The 17129-nt window shown below is 39.0% G+C and overlaps 2 protein-coding genes across 4 annotated transcripts in view; one reads left to right on the forward strand and one right to left on the reverse strand.

Annotated features, from left to right (window-relative positions):
- Nucleotides 1-4777, reverse strand: CRIPT (CXXC repeat containing interactor of PDZ3 domain). 2 transcript variants are annotated; one of them, XM_048299073.1, is made up of 5 exons: nt 4675-4776; nt 3756-3821; nt 3281-3335; nt 2513-2616; nt 1-474 (listed from the first exon to the last, which is right to left on the reverse strand). In XM_048299073.1, exons 1-5 carry the CDS (start codon nt 4688-4690, stop codon nt 410-412), a joined length of 306 nt encoding a protein of 101 aa, XP_048155030.1. In that variant the 5' UTR covers nt 4691-4776; the 3' UTR covers nt 1-409. The 2 variants fall into 2 exon arrangements, with proteins under 2 accessions (XP_048155030.1, XP_048155031.1); XM_048299074.1 differs by lacking the exon at nt 2513-2616 and having other exon boundaries at nt 4675-4777.
- PIGF (phosphatidylinositol glycan anchor biosynthesis class F) overlaps nt 4750-17129 on the forward strand; it is a 23716-nt gene continuing 11336 nt past the window's right edge. The window contains exons 1-5 of one of the 2 annotated variants that reach the window (XM_048299070.1): nt 4750-4792; nt 4991-5238; nt 6434-6525; nt 7362-7478; nt 11973-12081. In XM_048299070.1, the coding sequence (XP_048155027.1) occupies nt 5011-5238; nt 6434-6525; nt 7362-7478; nt 11973-12081 (546 nt within the window). In that variant the 5' untranslated portion in view covers nt 4750-4792; nt 4991-5010. The other variant, XM_048299068.1, reaches the window with a different exon arrangement.

Genomic DNA, 17129 nt, shown 5'->3' on the forward strand with positions numbered 1-17129 from the left:
TAAATGAAGATACTTTAATGAGGTGATGCAAGCTCATATTTTATACATCTACAAAACATTACCGTAAGATAAGCAGAAGACTTGTGATAGGCAAAAAAAAAGAGTATTCATCTCAAAGATCTGTGTTCTCATGGTAACATAGTTTCAACCTATCTACCAGGATCTTCTCATTCCTGTTGAACTGTATCAGTTGCTGAAAGCCATTACCTTTAAATACCAGCTAATATTAGTGCTAAACCAACAATAATCCAATATTATGTACATTTTAGGCAAATAATCAGGCTGTCTTTACCTCTCATTCCAAGTAAATGTACTATCTTCCAGAAAGCACTATTCACAAATGATTTTAGAGAGAGTTACTGTACAAAGACACAGAAGCTAAAGTTCATAAAAAGACTAGCCAGTACAATTAGACAGAAGTTTGCTTGTAGTTCTTCGTATCCAAGACCTTCTTGCCACACATGGAGCAGATGCCTATAAGCACACAAAAAGTGTGTAAATTATTTTAAAATCATTACAGTCTTTCTTCAAAAACAGTTGCTGTTTTTGTAAAGATCTTTTTAAAAAAAATTGTTCAAATGGGCTCTCACTGACAATCTTATCTGTGCATGTTCTCAAAAGATACTATGAACTTAGAAGTAACATTGTAACTCCTAATACAAATTAGTATCTGCAGCATATGTGTAATGCTTCCACTTTAGAACATAAGCTCTATTTTGAGAGCATTATGATTCACGATACTGCCTGAAGCCTCTGTAATTTGCTGGAATGCCCGAAGAGAGCCAGGAGAGGCTCACATCTGACAAACAGGTAAAAATGGTGTATTGTTAATCGTTTAAAGTCCTGTAGCCAAATGAGGCATGAGGTGGACAGGAAGTAGCAGGACTAAGAAAATACAGTCACCAACAAACTGACTGCTAAATGGGGCATTAACAGGTGGGGGGCTTCAGACAACTGAGAAAGTTTAGAACACGTTTTCACAGAATTAAGGTATTTATGGAGCAAGAATACTTGAGAAGTGAACACTGATGTCCCAAAGGACTTTGTCCTAAACTCTAGGAGTGTCAAGTCAAAAGACCAGAGCACCAAAACGTACACAAGTTTGGCAGAGGAGTGGGTTGTCTCAATCTCTCCCCCTCCTTCCAAAGCAGAAAGGTGCTAAATCTTTTATCCGTAGGACCACTTCTCAATTTACACAAACATTGACCAGCAGACAAAAAATGTCAAGTGGCATCTACTCCTGCTCTCTCCCAATCGTGTGCTTTCATATACTGACATCATGACTGGACACGTATCTAGCAGTCCATTAGGGAAGAGAACAGCAGGGAACATGCCACATGATTTACTCTGGAGACCAAAATTCAGCCCACTAAATATTGACTTCAAGTCTAAACTGAGGAGTAATTAACTTAAGATTGCCTCCCAATTTTGGAGATATGCAACAGCTGAAGCACTAAGCTGTATGACTGCATTTGCTTCGAGAAATATGCCCCAATTACATCTTTGATGGTTAGAGCTACAACCTAAAGCACTTAGAAAGGTCTTAATTTTATGAAGAAGACAGGTTCAACCTGGAAGGATACACAAGCAGACAAAGATCAAATCCCGAAGCCCACCCAAGCCAGCCACAAATTTAAGAAAGAGAACAAGGTTCTACCACTTGGGATTCAGCCATCTGGTGAGCACCTAGCAGGCAACATTCCTACAGCAGGCTGCTAAACCACTGGCTTAGTGACACAGGACATATTTATTGAACAATTAATTTCATAAACAAAGCTTACTACTGGTTAGCTGTAGCTCTACATCTAAAAATCAGTTCACCTTATGTGCTATAATGATTCCTTGGCCTTAAATCATGATGCTTTTTCCCCACCCAGGAATTTTAGATTTAGCTGTTATAAAAAGGGGACAAGAGAGAAGTGAGCAGAAGAGGGACTGCAACAAGCAATTGAGTTTTACAAGACCTGGGATTTTTTAAATTAAGGAAAATCAAACTTGTTAGATGACAGTTCTCCATGCAATTGCCAAGATTAAGTTTAGAGTTATTTTTCCAAATCTACTGATTTAGATACCACAAACATTCTAAAAGAAGCAGAATTACAGAACTACAAAGGTTTAAAAGAATCTCCTTCAGTCTCCAGTCCTGCCCCACTCAAAACAGCCAACTTGGATAAGGCTGGCTCAGGACTGTTCATGTCATGCTCTGAATACCTCCTGTAAAGATTCTACAACCTCTGTTACTAGAATATTTGATCACTCCCACACTGAAAAATTGCTTTCCTTTTATGTAATTAGAATTTTCCACATTCTAACCTGTGTACACTATTTCTTAATCTATTACTGTGTACCTCAGAAGGGTCTGACTCCATGTTCCCCGTGCCGTCCTATTAGTAGCTGAAGACAGTAATTAAATCTCATCTTAGCCTTCTCTTCCTAATTACAAATTCAGGTGTTGTACTTCCTCTCTGGTTTCAAGCCAAACTGGGGTATTTTGGCACTCAGTGAAACTCACCTTTTTTATAGGCACATCCTTGACAATAGTGGGACCCTGGCTGATGGACAGAACTCTTACAAATGCGACATATTGCAAATTTGTTCTTTCCATAAGGATCAAATCTGAGAAAAAGGAAGAGTATTTTATTTATACACCTTGAAATGAAGTATTTTTTCTGCCTCATCCTAAAAAGTCCAAGCCAGAGGGTGCAGTCAGAAACTCCAGCAAAAACTGTTATTTAGAAAAGGGACACACAAGAATTATTTCTAATAGGCTGCACAAAGTATGCAGAAAAGCTCCCACTTTCCCCATTAAGAAACATTTCTTCCATCACAGACAAAAACTTCATGAAAGCAGAACTAAAAATGTGTATTTTTATTAAGATACTACATGACTTTGAACTTAAACACCTTCCAGCAGCATTTTGCCCCCTTGCAAACAGAAAGTCCCTCAGACATGAAGGAAATACTCAAGAGATTATCCTGACAATATTAGCACAGAAAATAAGCATTTCCCGGCTTCTCTCCTATAAAACCATCAAATCCTAGCAATTCCAGTGAGAACTGCAATAAAATACTTGCCCAGACTCTAAGATTGAGCAGAAAGCACCCATGAAATATGGATGGATGCATTTGTACTGACAAATCAAATACCATAATCCCCACAGTTATTATTTACTTAGTGTGTTTTGGACAAGTCTGGAGTAGTTGCCCAGGTATGCAGGAAACAGGCCTCAGTTAGTTTGCTAACTGATGTTCTTAGCCAAAATCAGCGTTCAATACTAACCTTGCCTTCTTTGAGGTCAACGCCTTGTTTTCATTTAATTTGCGACCACCGCTTTCTACAAAAAGAATAAATCAATAACTGAATAAATCTCCCAGTTCCAAGCATACTTTAAAAATCTTTGTTTACAACTTTTACACATATGCAAATAAAGTTACAGAGAGAGATAAAACACTCAGCACAGCATTAGGGGACAGGATAACAGAACACTTTATACTGCCTTTAAATACTCTGTGTATTGTCCTTGCATACAAGAAGGAAAAAAACCCAAAAAACAAAACAGACAAGTTCAACACTGAAGAGTCCTGGACAAATAAATTCCCAATGCATTAAATCAGCATGGGAGGGAAAGTACACAAGTTAATATTTAACCTGATTAATAATATAAAGTTTTGGCCTTAAGATGGTGACATAGCTCGGGTGCCCAACTGGCTTTACAATACCTCAAAACCAAGTTGTTAAACCTTCCTGAGGTTACCTGTAGTGTTTCTTGCACCATCTTTCCATGTATCGGGAATGATCACTGTCCCAAGCTTCTTCTCGCCTACATAAGGAAACATTACAAAGGAAAAGATTCAGAAGCACAGAATCAGTTAGGTTGGAACAGACCTCTGAGATCATCGAGTCCCACCCGTGAGCAATCACCTCCATGTAACTAGACCATGGCACTGAGTGCCACATCCAGGCTTTCCTTAAGCACCTCCAGGGACGGTGACTCCACCGCCTCCCTGGGCAGCCCATTCCAATGTGTAATCTCCCTCTCCAGGACGAAATTCTTCTGAATGTCCTACCTAAGCCTTCCCATCCCAGTTTAAGACCACATCCTCTTGTCCCGTCGGTGGTTACCCGGGAGAAGAGGCCGACCCCCGCCTGGCTCCGCCCTCCCTTCAGGGAGCTGCAGAGAGCAGCAAGGCCATCTCTGAGCCTCCTCCTCTCCAGACTAAACCACCACAGCACCCTCGGCCGCTCCTCATCAGACTCTGCGCTCCAGACACTTCCCCAGCTCCGCTGCCCTTCCTGGGACCTGCTCCACAGGTCTTTTTTTGTAGTGAGGGGCCAAGAACTGAACACAGCACTCGAGATGCGGCCTCAGCAGTGCCGAGTTCAGGGGGGACAATCACTTTCCCGTTCCTGCTGCTCACGCTACTGCTGATAGAGGACAGAATCATTTAAACTATGTGTATTAATACGCTCCACAGGCGGAGAATGACAGCTCACACAGGGGAGAATGACAGCTCACACCGGGCCCTGCCGGGAGCCGCCACCCGCGGCCCGCCCTGAGCAGCCCAGGACCCGCGGCTGCTGCTCCGCTCGGGGCAGCCCGGGACCCCCACGGGGAGGGCAGGGCAGGGCAGGGTCCGGCAGGTCGGGCAGGGCCCCCACACCCCCGTACTCACACTTGTCGCACACCATGGCAGCCCCTCCGCAGCCGCCGCCGCTTCCGGCACCGCCCCGGAGGTGCCGTCGGTCGGGCCCCGCCGCCTTCCGCTGCCGGGCGGCGCCGTGCGCTCCGCGGTGAGGGGCGGGAGGGGCGCCTGCGGCCCGCGCGGGATTTGTTTTTTTCAGCGAGCGCTCCTCTCCTGCCCCAAAATCCGCACCTTCGCCCCCGGCCTGCGCTCAGAGCTCTGCCCTGCGCCGCGCGGCTGGGGAAGATGCTGCCCTGCGGCGCTGCTGCCGTGCGTCGGTGACGGGGTGGGACTCGGTGTCTTGCAGGTGGCCGCTGCCCGGACACCATGAGAGGGGCGGAAATCAGGAGGCTCCTGGCTGCCAACCTGCTCTGCGCAGTGTCCATCGTCCTGGCCGCGGTTGGCCCCGCTTTCTTCCTGGACGGATTCAGCGTCCTGGGAACGCACCTCACGTGGCTGTGTGTTTGTTCTGTTTCTGTTGGTACCCTTAATATAATCTTGCACTTAGTCCTTAAACCAAGTCAGACTCCTAAGAGAAGTTCCTTTGCTCACAAGGTAAGATTTTTTTTAATTCTTAAATTGCTACCAGACAATACAGAGGGGAAGCAAATTCTCTGAAATAATCACATGAGAAAGAAAACAATTTTTGGTGGTGAATTCTCATCTTCCATGAGTGAGTTGAGTGTAGCACCTTTTGAAACAAATTTTTCAGTATTTTCATGATGTTAAACTTTCTCTACCTGTAAATAACCTGTTCAGGTGAGTGATTCTATGCTTTCCGTTTTCGTGTCAATACAATGTCGTTTGCAGTCCCAAGAATTTGTATGTTGGCAAAACCTGGTAAAATGAAATGGCACAGAACTCATTTTGTAGTCCAGGCCTGACTCATCTTGATAAGTGGATATACCAAGAAGAAATGTTATCGCACGTTTTTCGTGTGATGACTTTAAAGGAAAAAAATAGTTTCAGAATCTGAGACATAAAAGAGATACTACATTACATTTAAACAATTTTTTAAAAATCATATGGAAAATATTAAAATGGCTGGATTTCCTTGTGTGATGAAATTTGCATACAGAAGAATCTGAAGTTGGGAGAAACTTTTTGTAGTGACAGTTTGCAACAGGGAGCGTTGAAGGTATGAATCCCAATGAAATACTTTCGAACAGAATGATTTTGGAGCAGCACACGACTTGCCCAGCAGTGGAGGAGTACCCCAGAGCTTTGAAATCAGGTGGATAGTCTTGCACTCCTGACCTGCTGAGCCAGGCAAGATGCAGTGAATTTAAGATGCCAAGTTCAAAATATAGTTTTAGTTAATGTAATTTTGATTTTCTGTGTTGCAGGGGTTTTTTATATTGTATGTTTTCTTGCTTTGAAATATTTTTTCACGTTTTGTGAGAGTTGCCTTTTAATGAATGGACATGACAGTCAGATGTAAAACAGAAATGTAAAAATATCTAATAAAATGACTTCTGTTTATCTTGTCATTTCTGGTTATATTTTTTGTATGTTTGCCCTGTTTAATGGGGTGCATGAAAAAAATTTTAGATGGAGTGCGATCTTTTAAAATTAATTATTTAAAGTATTAATATATGGAAAACTGTGTTGAAATATGCCATGCTATTATATTGTGCTGTAGCTGAAATTAAAGAAGTAGAGTACAGTGCTGTTGATAAGATATAGACTGTGAGTGTTACTTATGTTCTGTTCTGAAACATGATTCTGATATTTCGTTGCTCTTTTTTAGATATCCAGATTTCTAAAATGCTGTATATACTTTTTCATGTCTTGCATACTATTTCATGCGATTATTGTTCTTTATGGAGCACCTCTCATAGAGTAAGTCAGAAGACCCTCTCTTTCTCTAAACATTCTAAGGGGCAGCTCTCCTTGCAGATGTTGGTATAAGTACTTGTGTATTTTCTGGTACACTGGAAGTTAAGGGATAAGCTCCTAGCTGGGGGATGAAGGGTGGCTGTTTTAGCTTTCTCTTGTTGGTGGTATTTTTTTTGTTGGCTTGTTCAGTTTGTTTTTTTTGGAAGCCAGCTCTTAAACAAGACTGCTGTAAGTAAAAATTGTAAGACAGTTACAAACAAACTATTTATGGTAAACATAAGGGCACAAACATTTTTTGGAGTTTCATTTAGTCATTTTCCCCATAAGATTCTAAAACACCTGTCTTGCATATCTTCCATCCTTTTGATATTAGTGTTTTAACTTTTATGAAAGTTTAAAAAAAATACGAAGCAACCTGGTTTTTGAGAGATAGACTAAGTTACTGACTAATAATAGCATCATGTAGTTTGGTTTCATGGTTGCTATCATAACACCAAACTGGAAAAATAAATGGAATAATGAAGTAAATATCCAAGCATACTTCAGTTTAGAAGTAGCGATCCATGTGAGGTACACCTGTGGTTTTACAAAATGTTACAGGTGTCAGGCATTTCAAAATATTACCACATTTCACTCTTGAGGTAACAGCAGAACTGTTTCCAGCTTCCTTTACTATTCTACAGAGTAAGAAGAAAATAAGTTATTTTTCTGCATGAGGTTTAAGAAAGCACACACTTTCACAAGTTGACTTAGAGGGGCTTTTTTCTTCCTAAATCTTGGAACTCTTAGAACATTAGCAACCACCTCACTTAATTTTGTAATATTCTGGTTTTTTGTAGGTCAGTGACTGAGACATTTTTGTTTGCAGTTCTCCTGTCTACCTTTACTACTTTACAGTGCTTGTGTTTGCTGGGACCAAACATACAGGCATGGATACGGGTATTTAGTAAAAACGGGTGAGTTCTAATCTAAAGTTTCTGATATTTCTCTGAATAGAAATGGACAGAATTGATGTCAACAATATCTAATGGAATTTTTTGTAAAGAAAAGGAAACTTCCTGAATGATGGATGGTTTTTGTATTTGTGATTACAGACATATGAAAGCTTCTCTGACAAAGAAAGATTTATTTGAAGACACTGTTTCAGAAAAATGGCTTTTTATTTTTGGTGTCCAGATGCTAAATCTCACTTTGTATGTGTTTGAAGGAAGTAAAGTTTCCAACACATATTCCACTGGAGTAAAAACATTGTGCAGTCCTACATGATGGTTGTCAAATAAAGGGGAGACCTGACACTGAGCTGTGCATGGAGAATCTTGCACATGATTCAATAGTACCTTCATAAATACAACTTTGAAAGTAGGAATAGGAAGCCAAAACACGCACTGTTTTAAACTTGAATATAATGTGGAAAATTATACATAATTACTGTGTTCTTAAGTATGTAATCTTAACCCATGCTCTTTTTCCAGTTACAAAGAAAGCTGGTTTTGGTGTCAGAGTTTTCAAGCATTAATTTTTTCAGGAGTGTGTTTAAAGTAAAATGAGCCTTCTAACCACATTTTTCACCTCCAGTGGCAGCCATGGCATTATCATGTATCAAGGATAATGTATTTTTCAGAAGATTTCCATTTCTTCTGCCTTTTTTCATTCCATAAATAATAGCATGGTTGAAAGACTGGGACACTGAAGCAGGCTTCACATATGCTTGAGATTGAATAAGATTTTAGTATTCATTCCCTTTTAATAGTTTGTAATGGTGAAGTCTCATCTCAAAAGAAAGTGAAAAGTTGTATTATGCTGCTGACCTATGGAATTATTTTTGGTTTGCACTCCTGTAGAACAAGGACAAAGCTAGACTTTAATACCAGCTTCACGTATTGAATTCTGGTTTATCTCAGTTCTCAACTTAATGAAAAATATCTTGAGTCCTTGTTCAAGTAATTTACACAGTTTTTTTCAGTGGAAGGCTTAAATAGAGTGTAATAAAAGCAAGGAGTTGTTTAGCCAGAATATATCATTGCTGATTCCCTTAGTCATCTTGGGAGGTTTTACAACAGGAAATAACAGCTGAATTGAAGTAACAGATGTTTGACAATATCAGTCTGTGCCAGGTAGATTTTGAATGCCTGTCAATTTCTTTCTTCCCTAGTTTAGATCTTAATGCCATTTCAGCACAATTTTTGCATAGGAAACAGTTGTCTTGTTTTGACATTTTTTGCTGTGAGGACTTGTAAGTACTTCATACTAGTGAGCCATGTGACATTATTGGAGTAAAATGTCTATTGTTAATCATGTTTGTTTACATTTGAGTGAATATAGACTATTAAGAAATATTGTAGCAATTTTTTTTAATGGATTGTAGCAGGCTGCTCATTTAAAAATAATCCTGTGTCTTTTCATTTGACCTCATGAAATTGGAACCTCTTATGTCTGGGCATGAGATGAGTGTAGACATGATGTATTAAAAGGCTGTCTCTAACTGAGCCATGTGGAATGAGATGGGACTGGTTAAATGGAAGAAAAGGATGGTGGGGTAAAACAGAGCTACTTGCCTTATAAGTAGAGTTTAGGGAATTGAGTTGCACTGGAACAGTAAGCTTGAAAGTCTGATTAAGTGTATAGCTTAATATGAAAAAAGAATGTGTTTTAAAAGCACCTGAGTGCAATTTAGACTTAAGTAACCTTAAGCCTATGTGCACATAGAATGTGTGAGAAAAGTAAGTCCGTATATTCTACATCACAAACCCTTCCATTCTTAGGTGGCTATAAATAGGGCCCTTTTCACTAATTCTGCATTTGGAAAGGGGTGGGCCCATGCCAGCACTTCTGGACTCCTTATTCTGCCATCTAGACTTGTGGCTGATGTCAGTGTCATGACACTGACCATATGCTGTCATGTGCTCTGTGAGCAGTTAGAGGGAACTGAAAGCTACAGAAAGGGTTATCAGCATTAGTGGCAGCACGTGGTTATTATTTAAATAGTGTTTCTTAGCTGAAATAGCCTCCTGCTTAAAAGTCTTTAAGAAATCAGTTTTCAGTGGCCTTTTTTTATTTTCGTTCTTCTGGAGACTGTTTATTTCAAATCACTGCTCTGAGAAATGGTGTTGAAATTTCTGGTATAATAGCAATTATAAGGTGTCACCAGGGTAGATGAGATTTTTATTTGGATATTGCCAAAAAATAGTATAAAACCATGGTGTTAGGGCTCCTTCCAGTTTTCATTATGCCTCTTCTGTCACTTTGTTTGTGAACTGCACACTCTTACAGACTTGAAATGTCCCTTGTAAATGTGGGCATCATCACACACCAAGGGCTGCTTAGTATTTAGTCCTGCTGCAGCCAAGAATTCCAAACCTTGTCTATGAAGGAGCTGTCTCAGTAGATTATTTTATGTCAGCTAATGTCTTAATTCAAACATTATTTAAAGCTGAACTGAATGTATTGTATTATTTAAAGGGGTTAAATAGTTACTTTAGGCTTCAAAAGACCTTTCTGCCACTAGTGTTCATTTATTATCTTCAATATTGCTAGTTTGTCTGCAGTTGTATCTTAGTTATTCATAGTTTAAAATGAAAGAAACCTAGAAAATGCAAAGTTTATAAACATTGCTGCAGTTGTTAGCCTCATGAAAATGAGGAGTTTATGTGGTGGTTTAAAGAATACCTGCAAAAATCCCAATAGCTGTCATTCCATGGAGAAAAGTGAGTAATGGAAGCATTGCTCCTTCAGGATAATGCTGGAGGACAAGTCAGGTTGTCTTTGGGTAGCCAGCCCATGCTGCAGAGTGGTTCAATTAGCAGCTGAAATAGTTGCCAAACTGCCAATGGCTGTTTTTCACTTGGGCACTGTGCCTTGCTAATTCTGTTGTTTTGCTTTTGGACTCTGATACCTCCATATGGTACAGCACTCTCTGGTGAATCTGCCACACACACAAGATGTCTGGTGAGGTATAACTGTACCTCGGTTAGTCCTTGGTGTATTCTGTTGTCCCTTTCGCTGCTTTAAGGCTGTAGTGAATGTTCTCTTCCTCATTCTGCCTAGCAGCTCTGCTCAATTATTCAGCTTCTGAAAATAATTCACAACAATTTTCTTTGTGCAGACTCGTAAACAGTTTTACAGGTACATCAGGACTTTTCTCTTCAAGAAAAAAAATCTCAAGCTGGTAGAATTGTGAGTTGGAGTGTTCTAAGTTAAAGGGATTGTGTTATTGCAGAAGAAAGAGTTCTGCTCAAAATGTCAAACTTGCACTGTCAGTATTGTAGTCTGCAGGACCTTTTTTTGCAAACATTGAAAAACATTTGCTTTAAACTTGTGAGCTGTTTAGCCAATATCAAATGCAGCAGTGTGTAGTCAGAAGTAAAGTCAGAAATTTTATTCTCTTCAAAACCAAGTGTTCATATCACGCAACCTCAACAGCACATGCAAAGTTCAGAGTTTACTATGAATATAGTCTTCAAGCCATAAAAATGCACGTATTTTTCCTCTGTTAGCTGAAGCTAGGTGTATATTTATAATCTGAGATGTATCAAACTTAAATCTCAGATCTCGTACTGTAGTGATTTGGAGCAGGGATTCTAGCCTGGTTCTCCTCTCTTGGAACTGTACCTACTGTGTTCTGATCTTCTGTTGCTCATTTCTTAATTGGTACCAAGTACCCAAATGTTCGTGGCCTGAGCAAAGCAGAGCGATCCATTGGTACACTGATGGTAGCAAGTGCTCATCTGTTTAACAGAAATCCAGCTTTCCAAAAACTTTTGAAATCAGTACTGGTAGAAGGCTATAAACTGAGAACTGAAGTAGTTCAATGTCTCTTATAATATGTGCCATGATTGGTAGTGTAAGAGTTCTTTAGTGTGCAAAAAATTTATCCTGCAGCCAGTGTACTTGAACTTGGATGCCCTGGCTGCAATGTGCAGTTGCATTTACTTGCAGTGTTTCTTTTCAGTTGATGGAAACTTGTTTTGAAATATTCTCATAGTGAACTTCTATTTTAAATTTCAAATTGTCATAGTCATCAAATATGTCTGCACCACAGAATCCTTTGTGACTGTGCTTGTGCTTTTCTGTGCAGTCCTACAGTACCCTTTCATGTCTGCCTCTCCCTGCAATGCACACAGTTATTGAGGTAGATTTATTTGCTCAGTCTAGCAGTGTTTCAAGCTCAATAGGAGTGTTTCCAGGTAAAATAAATTAGCTTTTGCAGTAAACATCTCAAGAAAAAAAAATTCCCGAAAGTGTGGTATAAAAAGATTGTAATTATAGCTAAAATTTGCAACTTAGATTTTATCTATAGTTTGTATGGTTTAGAAAAAACCTGCATGCTATTTATCAAATATGTGAATTTTTGTTTCTGTTTATAGCCTCAAAAGTTTTGGGAGAAATCTGATCTAACTCTCTGCCATGATAACTTTTGCTGTTGTTGAAAACTTTTAACACACTTTTTACAGAGCTATGTCCATCTGGGAAAGCAGTCTACAGATTACTTCTGTGTGCAGTATCCTTGGAGCTTGGTTTGGAGCCTTTCCTATTCCTCTTGATTGGGATCGGCCTTGGCAGGTTAGTATGTACACCCTTATCATAAATGTACAAAATACTAATTTTCTGGAGATGCATGCTACACAAAATTGCTCTGAAGCTGTACAGGTGTATTGGACTTAGTCATAAGCTGTTTCTGCAGAGTTATGTCAACTCATTGGAAGCATCTGTGCTTAGGGTGTAAGGAAGTAAAATATGTTATTTTTACTTCCAGTTTAAGTAAATTCTTTGTTACAGACTTGTGAGTGTCTGTTGCATGCAAACTTTATAAAGAAATAGAGCTCTAAGGACTTGGATAAGCAGAAGCTAGACAAGCTGGAGGAGAAATGTGAAATGGTGAAGATGGCTTCAAGCTTGCCTTCAGGCTAGTAGCTTTTATTGCTCATGGGTAGGGAAAGAAGGATGCTTTCCTTGTGTTTTAGCTCCCCTCTGTCTCCCATAACAGCACTTAACAGAAGGTATTTTCAATGGATTTGGATCGATTTATTAAAATGGTGTAGCCAAAGCACTGTACTAAACACTTCTGATTTCAAAGGAAGGCAGACAGTAGCTTTGTAGTTGAACAAGAAAAATGTGAAGTTGGCATTGCAGATTCTATTTTTATAAATTCAAATGTTTATGCTATTTTCTTACTGTGTTTTTGGCATGAAGACATGATTCAATTAAATATAACTGAAGTCTGCAATTGCCATAAAATGATGGTACTAGTAACTAGTACTTCTTCTTAGATGTGCTCACTGGATATTTTTTTTCATCCAGTTACCAAACTCATACACTCTTAGCTGAGTAGTGTCTACCAGGCCTGTTTGTAAGCAGATGATTTCGGAGGTTTCTTCCAGAAATCAGTGTAACAGGCAGCACACTTTCCTCTGTGATACTGTAGAGATGTTGTGGCTTACAGCTGCAATTAAAATTTGTCTTCCCTAAGTAGCTCACAGCCTGCTTTTTTGCCATTAGTCTTCTATTGCAGTAGTGTAATGAGACATTAAAATTTGTATTTCAGAAATAATGGAGGAGTAGGTTAATATTTTGAGTAAAAATCTGGGGTTTTCTTCCCTGAAAACACTTGGTTTTACTCTTGCAAGATGTTTTATCATCAGTCTGATGTAGGTGTGTGTTGGCACTAATTAATTGTTGACAGACATGAATGTAACCCAAAAATCAAGGGATTCATTGAAATACAATCTCCTATCTTCTTGCCAAGCCATACTCACTTCCCTGTCCCAATGAAAGGCAAGCACTTTTTCCTTGCTCAGGTGGGATTTTAAAGCAGCGTGTCACATCTGGCAGGTTTTGTTTTATTCCTAAAATCTCAGACTTTGCTAATATGCTGTGTATAAAAACTTCACCTTTTATGCAGCAGTGATATGAGGAAAGCTCATATCACATGAAGTCAGGGGACTCTGATTAACAAAACAAAGATGCTAATAGCTGAAGACAGATACTTAAGGTAGAGTTAATTTTTAACTTTTTGTCCATCCTCACATCTTCCTATAGTGGAAGGCAGAAGTTTGATAATGGTCTGAAAACTTTTCTGTTTGAAAACTCTTCCAAATCAATAAAAGCCAAACATGACTGAAAATTTAGCTCTGTAATCTACACTTAAACATCTAAAAATACTGACTCCTCAGAACCGCATAGTGTTTGCAGAAACTTCAGATGCCCAAACTTGTCACTGGCTGTTTCTGGGTATGAATGCTCCCCAATGCTCCCTGTGTGTCTGCAATTTCCCTTTTCCTTCACCATCTCCACCCTCATATCTGACATACTCCTAATACCAAAGTTAGCAGGGGAGAGTTTCTGACTCTCAGATTAAGTCCCAAGCGAGGTCTGAAAGAAATCATGTAGATCTTAATGTGGACTTAAAAGTAATCAAACCCAGTCAAAACCAAATTAATTCTAGACATCTGCATGAATAAAGTATTAAGCTTCTGACATCAGCTCTTTCTCATATTAGCCTAAAAACAGAGAGCCTGAGGATTACAGTTTTGGATTTACCCTTTTCCTATCCAAAAATGGACTCAAATGGAACAGCTTAGTCTTTGAACTCAAGACCAGCTTTTGAGATAAAAAGAGGTTTCATTAGTGATTGTTTTCCTTTTTGTATTTTAGCCTTTGTGCTGTTAACAATTTTTTTTTTTGATCTGTAGTAGAAATGGTTCTGCTTTAAAGCAGAAAATGTGTTTTAAATCTTACTACTCAGGCAAGACTAAAGTGGTATTACTATTTAGAAAGCAGTGCTGAGGCCTTTAAGCCTGCTTATTGCAAAATCTGGTTCTGATGTTGGTATTGATTATAGTTAGTATTTGTGGCGTAACAGGTGATGGAAACACAGCTGCATTGCTACCTATAACTTCATACAATTCATTATTGGGGGACTGTCACAGACAAGGTGAAATTGGTACTACAAGAACTGGATGGATCAGCAATAACTGAGAAATATCACGTGATAAAGCAAACCAAAGGGTTGTTGCTGCTGCCCTTGGGCTCTTAGTAGCCCTGGAATGCCAAAAGTTGTCAAAAACACGTAATATCCAGCTGGTACAAAAAAATGCTGTGAGATTTGGAGGAAAAATGCTATTGCTATTGATTTAGCTCTGTTAGAACAATATAGTATGGCACAAGGTTCACACAAAAAGTTAAGCACTTGAATTGGCACGTTTTTCCACTTCATCAGGATTTAGCACTTGATCAAATCTGGTATCTACACTTTAAACTGTAGACAGTTTGAGAGTGTCTGCAGTAAACTTTTAAATTGGCAAATCATTGAGGAAGGGGAGAATGTAAAGCTGCTTCTGTGAAGTCTGGTTTGTTCACAGAAATAGCTCCAAATGCACATGGTCTGTAGTCACTCACCTAAAGCACACAAGAGGTTGAGGGGAGCAGTGAGAATGCTGGAATCCCGGTAGAGTATTAGCTAAAGCTGTCTGCACTATTCTGTAAGATACTTGGCTGAATTGCCACACTCACACGTAGGGCAGTTCTTCTGCTGTCGCTTTGCCGCTTTGTGTCCTTCAAAGAAAAAGCAACATTGGTTTCATTTTTTGCTAATCTGCTTCCCTGCCCTTGGCAGTCTGTATTGGGACTGGCATATTTTCCTGCAAACTTACTAGAAGAACTGGAAAATTACCTGGTAGTCATTGCTTTACATCGTGGTTGAGATGTATCAGTAGAAGCTGAGAAGTCTGTTGTACTGTTACCTGGATCTTACCTGGTCAGAAAATCAGATGTCAGTGTCCTATGCATCTTTCACTAGAATTTGCTTTTACTTCAAAGTACTTCAGGGCTCTATGGAGTAAACCTGATGATGAATTTCATAACAAGAGTTCCAGTTCATGTGCTAATGGCTAAAGCCCAAATGCTACTTCATCCTGAGTTATTTAAAAACAAAAGGAAACATATTGCTTCTTTATACATACCTCTTGTGACATGCAACAAAACTGAGATAAATACAGATGTCTCAGAAAATCTTCACTTTATTTTCCATGTTTATGTTTGAAAAATACTGCATACAGGGGATATTCAGATTAGTGTGCCTCTCTACCCTTAAAAATAATAATGTTAATTGCATTTTTTTAAGCATACAACAACTTTTATGCTAAGTAAATATTACTTAACAGGAACAGAATATTGTTTCAGAAATAAACTAACATTAATTATCTGAATAATGTTTGAGAATGGAAATGAAAAATATATAAAGCACTTCTGTTAGAAGTATTAAATATATTGCTGAAAGTCAGTTTGTGTCCTATGATTCATTGTTTTTCATTATTCTGTTGTTTTCTTAAAGCAACTTGTAAACATGCCATGTGTGTTACTCCTCTGCTAGCTTTAAGAAAAAAATTGTAACTATGCAAAACAGTTGGTCAGGGAGGCCTAGTCTACTGTTGTTCCTCGTTGTAGGTCTGCAGAATTCAGCCTGTCTTAGATAAAGGTAAAGATCACTGTCTTACAGGAATGCAGGTTAGGCGCTATAATAGTTACATTTCTGTATTAAAAACAAGAAAACCCAAACCAGCAAACTTTCCAAGACTTGTTCTTCCAGGCATGTTTCAGTTAGACTGGTAGACTAATTTTGCCAGTGTTTTGAGATTGTTATCTTATTCTTCAGCAATTTTTATAATAGTTTGCAACACTTAATTGTGATCATTTAAATAAGGCTATTGTAGACAATTTAAAGAGTTGTACATCCATCTCCAGTTGCCTCTAGGCTGCTGAAGCACAGTGGGTATGTAAGGGTTACAGTTAGCTAGGACAGTTCTACAAAGAAATAGAAAATAACTTCCTTTGTTACAGTTGCTTAGTTTTTCCAGATTGCCTGTTTCAAGTTGATGGTGTACTTTTAATAACCACATGTGATTAGGATCCTGGCCTCACGTGTCACTGAGAAGTGGAACCTTAAAGCACACTACCACTGAAACAGAAGGGGATGATGTAGGAGTTACTAGACACATCCTTTCTCTACTCAGCCTGAGGAAGTTAGTTGCAGAACAAGATGGTATAGTTAAAGATCACAACTTTATCAGCACACTTTATATGTGGTGGAACTACTATTCCAGACACAGCATTCGTCACTGACAACAACTGGATTTAGCTCACTGGGAAGTTCCTGGGTTTATTGCATGTTTGATAACAGACTTTTAAAACATGTCTCTGGGTTTGTTGTGTGCATACCCTCCCAAACATCTGGGTTTTTTGTAGCATTATTTTGAGCTGTAGTACCTGTTACTAGTGGTAAAAAGTGAGTTTGAAATAATATTCTGCTTACAGTGTTATTATTAGGTAGAAGTAAAATTGCTATATTCCTACTTCGTGGTGGATGCTGCAAACATAATAGGTAGTGCTGATATAGCTCACCTGAGTTGACTGACTGCCATGTAATTTAGCCAATATGACTGTAAATATTAGCCTTAGATACCTCTCAGACATTTGTAGCCTGAAAAGTCATCCGGAGAATCTTGGGTACAGTTCTTGGTGCTTACTCAAGTAAGCTGAAATGGGACTATAAACTTTCACACTACTTTGGTTCTTAACACAGCTCAGAGGGTTTCCTTCTTGTATTTCTCTTT

The sequence above is a fragment of the Corvus hawaiiensis genome, chromosome 3, assembly GCF_020740725.1.
Source record: "Corvus hawaiiensis isolate bCorHaw1 chromosome 3, bCorHaw1.pri.cur, whole genome shotgun sequence".
Classification (NCBI taxonomy): Eukaryota; Metazoa; Chordata; class Aves; order Passeriformes; family Corvidae; genus Corvus; species Corvus hawaiiensis.

Coding starts and splice junctions, on each gene's coding strand:
- CRIPT (XM_048299073.1), bottom strand. Junction 2,617..3,280: donor TTGACCTCAAAGAAGGCAAG/GTTAGTATTGAA, acceptor CCTTTTTCTCAG/ATTTGATCCTTATGGAAAGA. Junction 475..2,512: donor AGGATGTGCCTATAAAAAAG/GTGAGTTTCACT, acceptor GTGTGCTTATAG/GCATCTGCTCCATGTGTGGC.